At 44.1% G+C, this 5,049-nt stretch overlaps 1 protein-coding gene across 1 annotated transcript; it reads left to right on the top strand.

Annotated features, from left to right (window-relative positions):
* The first annotated feature begins 1,286 nt into the window (after positions 1-1,286).
* On the top strand, positions 1,287-4,031 carry LOC149848689 (cationic amino acid transporter 7, chloroplastic-like). The gene is made up of 5 exons (XM_090005037.1): positions 1,287-1,668; positions 1,779-2,001; positions 2,249-2,597; positions 2,714-2,945; positions 3,430-4,031. Exons 1-5 carry the CDS (start codon positions 1,287-1,289, stop codon positions 4,029-4,031), a joined length of 1,788 nt encoding a protein of 595 aa, XP_089861163.1.
* The last annotated feature ends 1,018 nt before the right edge of the window (positions 4,032-5,049 follow it).

The following is a 5,049-nucleotide window of genomic DNA, read 5'->3' as shown; positions in this document are numbered from 1 at the left end:
TAAATATGCACTCTAAGTAAGGCTCTTACAAGAATCTAAGACTTTTAATGAATTAAACATTTGCACACTAGTCTTTAAAGATTCTTCATCGAATTCTTCAATTTCTTCATAGCCTTAGCTGAAATGTAGTTGATTCCACTTGCTCATCATCAAAACCTTGTACTTGAAGTATCATGTATGGCTTCATTGTCGTAACACCTAGGACTCGACATTGGGTCATATTTTTTCATCTAAACATTTTAGGTATCATAAAAATGATCATATTGTGGGTGTTTGATTTTTGAAGCCGTGTAGCAAACCAAATAAAAAAAAGAAAAGACTGAGTATATATATATATATATATATATATATATATATATATATATATATATATATATATATATATATATATATATATATATATATATATATATATAGTAATGCGTTTCTTGGCCCCTTTTAAAAAATCATAGTTTTAAGTATTTTTTATTACGTCTAACGCTGCAGATGTGATTTATAGGTTTTGTTTAGTGGAAACTGGCTTTTGAATCATCGAAATCTGAGGTTTTTTTGGTGATCCAAAATCAATGGCTACGAAGGTACTAATTTTTCTTGGCTCAGAAAACATGTTTTTTGTCGAAAATATGATTTAAGAGTTGATTCCTACTAAATCGAGCATGCTAAACACATCTAACGGTTCAGATCTATCATAAAACACTTAAAACCTATGGCACAGAACAAAAAATGGGGCCTAATATGTTCCATTATATATATGAGATTCAACAAAAAACTTAACAAAATGCATTTAAACAAAAATACATGTTTTGTTTTTTAGGGATGTCAATAGACCAGACATATCTGAAATCCAACCTGATTCAAATCCGATTAGTTGGATTCGGTTAATAAAACTGAATTTGATTAATAATCGGATGGGGATTCGGTTTGAGGATTTCAAGACTGAATCCATTGTAGGATTTGATATTAACATTTCCCCATCTGAATCCGAGTCATTAATCAATATCCAATCAGTTGAATTTGATATTGGCAACATATGACCCGAACCCGAACCATTCACATCCGTATTGCTTTCCTTGCTTCCTCTTGTGTGATATCTTAAAATTTTTTGCTTTCACGACTATAGCTTGGAACATAAAGTAGTGGGGGCATTAACGATATATGACCTCAAAACAGTGGCTTTCCGGTAAATTCCGAGCCCTTTAAAACGAGTTGAATCCATAAATAAAGCCCAATACGCCCCCAAACACCGAAACCCAAAGTTCTCTAGAGAGAGAGAGAGAGAGCTTCTGATGGCCACGAGCGATGGCTCCTTCTCGAGCCTCCGGGCTTACGGCTCCGCCCTGCTGGAGACGCCGGCGAGGTTGGCCCGGCGTGCCGGGGCGGCGTCGACGACGCTGGAGGAGATGAGCAGCGTCCGGGCCCGGTCCGGTTCCGACATGCAGAGGAAGCTCCGGTGGCACGACCTCGTGGGGCTGGGCCTGGGGGGGATGGTGGGCGCGGGCGTCTTCGTCACCGTGGGCTCCGCCGCAGCCCACAAGGCCGGGCCGGCCGTCGTCCTCTCCTACGCCGTCGCTGGCCTCTGCGCCCTCCTCTCCGCCTTCTGCTACACCGAGTTCGCGGTCGAAATGCCGGTCGCCGGCGGCGCCTTCAGCTACCTCCGCGTCACCTTCGGTAACCCCCGTTTCCTCTCCGTCCCCGTCGGCCGGAGTCTTTCCCGTTCGAATTCGATCCCAGATTCGTATCCTGCTCATTCACTTCTCTGTTTTCCCGTTGTTCTTCAGGGGAATTCGCGGCGTTCATGACGGGCGCGAACCTGCTGATGGAATACGTTGTCTCGAACGCCGCTGTCTCCCGGAGTTTCACCTCTTACCTCGCCACCATCTTCGGCAACTCCTCACCCAACGCCTGGAGGATTCAGCTCTCCCGCTTGCCGGAAAATTACGACGATCTCGACCTCATCGCCGTCGCCATCATCTTGATCATCACGCTCTGTATATGTTATGGGTAAGACTCGAACAGGGACGCGAAAAATTTTGTTTTTTATATGAATTCAATCAAAATGATCAGTTTCTCAATAAAACAAGTAATTTTCGCCGGTTTCCGCATCCAATATCGTCAATTCTAAGAAATAAATTTACTATCGTATCAAATCATAACTAGAATCATCATTTTTTCTTCCTAGCAACTCATTTTTAAGTTGTTTTAATGTTCTAATTGATTTTATCTTAAATTTTCTTGGGTTTTTATTCAGCACCAAGGAGAGCTCGATTCTGAACATGGTGCTCACTCTGCTGCACATCTTCTTCATCGTCTTCATCATTGTCGTCGGGTTCGCAAAGGGGAGCTCCAGAAACTTGGCGCACCCGAAAAATCCGGCTAAACCGGGCGGGTTCTTTCCCTACGGCGCGAGCGGCGTTTTCAGCGGCGCGGCCATGGTCTACTTGAGCTACATCGGCTATGACGCTGTCTCAACAATGGCGGAAGAGGTGAAGCACCCGGCCAGGGATATCCCGATCGGGGTGTCGGGCTCGGTAGTGATCGTCACGGCTCTCTACTGCCTCATGGCCGCTGCTCTGTCTATGCTCATGCCTTATGATGCGGTGAGTTGAAACAGTTACTGCAATGCCACAAGAAGCTGAATTTCAGTAAGAAAAGAAGTGTTAGTGACACCCATATAAAAGTAAAATTGACTGAATTTGAAAAAGTTTATCGACAGATTAATATTGACGTGCCGTTCTCGACGGCATTCGGAGGAATAGAAGGGTGGGGCTGGATGTCGAATCTGGTGGGGGTGGGTGCGAGCCTTGGGATCGTGACGTCGCTGCTTGTGTCCATGCTGGGTCAGGCCAGGTACCTGTGCGTGATCGGGAGGTCCAGCGTCATCCCGTCTTGGTTCGCTCGGGTCCACCCTCGCACGGCCACGCCGATCAACGCCTCGCTCTTTCTCGGTGAGAGCTTCGTAACTGCGTCTTTATTATTTTTGCCTCCTTGTAAAAATTTATGACGAAATTACCCTTATCTCCTTTTCCACTTCTGGGGTTCGTTTGTACGACGCTTTGTACATTGAAGAAGCCTTTAACTGAATTTCCGAAAAAAACCCTCATTTTTTTTTCCTTTTGGGATTCTTGAAGATTTCACAAAAGTTTTTTTTTTTTTTTCTGAAAGGCAAGCTGGGGTTACGAGGCAGATCCCTACCAGATAATCTCTTAAGCCCCATGTGACAGAGGGATTCGAACCTGGGCCTTCAGCTTGGCACAGGACCCCGCTTACCACATGGGACACCACCTCGGTGGTAGACTTCACAAAAGTTTTCTTCTGTGGTAGGTTGACATTTTAGTACCTTAACAGGGGTATTTTAGTAAATTGAAAACTTGAAATATTTTGTCTGCACTGGGGTTATTTCTGAAGCTGCTGTCCGGTCTTCCTCTTCAGGGATTTGTACGGCCACGATCGCCGTAATAACAGATCTGAGCGTCCTCCTCGACCTGGTCGCCATCGGAACCCTCTTCGTCTTTTACATGGTCGCCAACGCGGTCATCTACCGACGATACGTGGCGCAAGAAAAGAGCGACACGTGTCAGATAGTGACGTTCCTGCTCATCTTCTCTGCCCTGTCCGTCGCCTTCACCCTGACCTGGCAGCTCTGCCCCGCTGGCCAGGTCCGGACCCTGGTCCTCGGCGGGTTTGGGCTTGCTGCGGTCGTCTTGCTCCAAATATTTCACTGGACCGCATCGCAGGCACGGAAGCCTGAATTCTGGGGCGTGCCGCTGATGCCGTGGATCCCGGCGATGTCGGTCTTCCTTAATGTGTTCTTGTTGGGGTCCCTGAGTCGGGCCTCCTACGTTCGGTTCGGGTTCTTCTCGGCGCTCGCGGTCACAATGTACATTTTGTATGGCGTGCATGCGAGCTACGATTCTGAGAATGCCGCAGACACGGGAGATGTCGAGCTCCAAAAGAGTCCGAGAAATGCAGCTGACCATACTGGTAGCCTAGCCTGTGATCAAAGGAAGGATGAAGGTGGATCCGAAGTGTAGAGGATCCATGGGCTCCCTCCTTGGTTGTTTGCCAATTTTTGTGATTTTTATGGATCCACACTAATCTAATAAAAGCTAAACGATCGAATTGATATCCAATTAACTTTATTGGGCATCCAAATAAATAATGTCCAAAGTCCTTAACTCTTATCTATTGTGTTTTGGATATGAAAAATTATGGATAAGTTCTATAACATAATACCTCATATTATCTCAAGTTTCTTGATAAGATTAGAAAGACCTCTTGGTTTAGGGTGGGATAAAAAGATAGCAAGATTAATGAATATAGGCACATAATAAAAGAGTTTACGATAACGAGGAACGTTGGATATAGAGAAAAAAAATGCAACATTTTGCAGCTACAACGGTGGATATGAAATCTCAACTCATCAAAGAGTTGGTTCAACATGAAGAGATTATCGATAAGAAGAAAAGTCTATCTGACATCTGATAAAGCACATCCATCGATTATTTATAAGAAGAAGAGTCGATCGACTATCCACAAACCTCATTTAAAGAAAATGGTTCTACATATGAAGGGATTGGGTTCACGTACGAAGAGCACCAATGTTATCGGCAACCCTAAAATGATGGCAACTAATCTTATCAAACCAAAAATGAAGGATTCGGTTGCCCAAGATAAAGAGTCGGCTATCACATATGGAAGCCGATCTAAGAACTATCTCTTAGCCATGATGTTTTTATGTCTTTTACTATTTAAGTATACGTATGCTTCACCACCAATATAGCGAAAGCTCATTTCTCTCTTGCTGTGGACGTAAGATACTTATATCCGAACCACCCACGTATACTTTGTGTTCTCTTTCTTTTCTTTTTATGGTATGAGAGCCATCGAGGTGATTTGTGCATCTCGTCTTCCATAGCTTCCTCTGTACCTCAAACGTTGATCTACCCATATCCTGCAATGCAACACTGAATGTGTCAAACTTTATTTTCTTGAAGTTGTCTCATTCTAATTTTTTTTTTTGGAGAACCCAAATCATGACTTTGATTGAAT

Source organism: Nuphar pumila, chromosome 1, assembly GCF_984573655.1.
Source record: "Nuphar pumila chromosome 1, dmNupPumi1.hap1.1, whole genome shotgun sequence".
NCBI lineage: Eukaryota > Viridiplantae > Streptophyta > Magnoliopsida > Nymphaeales > Nymphaeaceae > Nuphar > Nuphar pumila.
This window is presented reverse-complemented; position numbering and strand designations above follow the sequence as displayed.

Bases quoted from the DNA above. Each gene is read 5' to 3' on its own strand.
- LOC149848689 (XM_090005037.1), top strand. From the start codon at position 1,287: ATGGCCACGAGCGATGGCTCCTTCTCGAGCCTCCGGGCTTACGGCTCC. The intron at 2,002-2,248 runs GTAAGACTCGAA...GTTTTTATTCAG, and splicing joins ACGCTCTGTATATGTTATGG to CACCAAGGAGAGCTCGATTC. The intron at 2,598-2,713 runs GTGAGTTGAAAC...GTTTATCGACAG, and splicing joins TGCTCATGCCTTATGATGCG to ATTAATATTGACGTGCCGTT.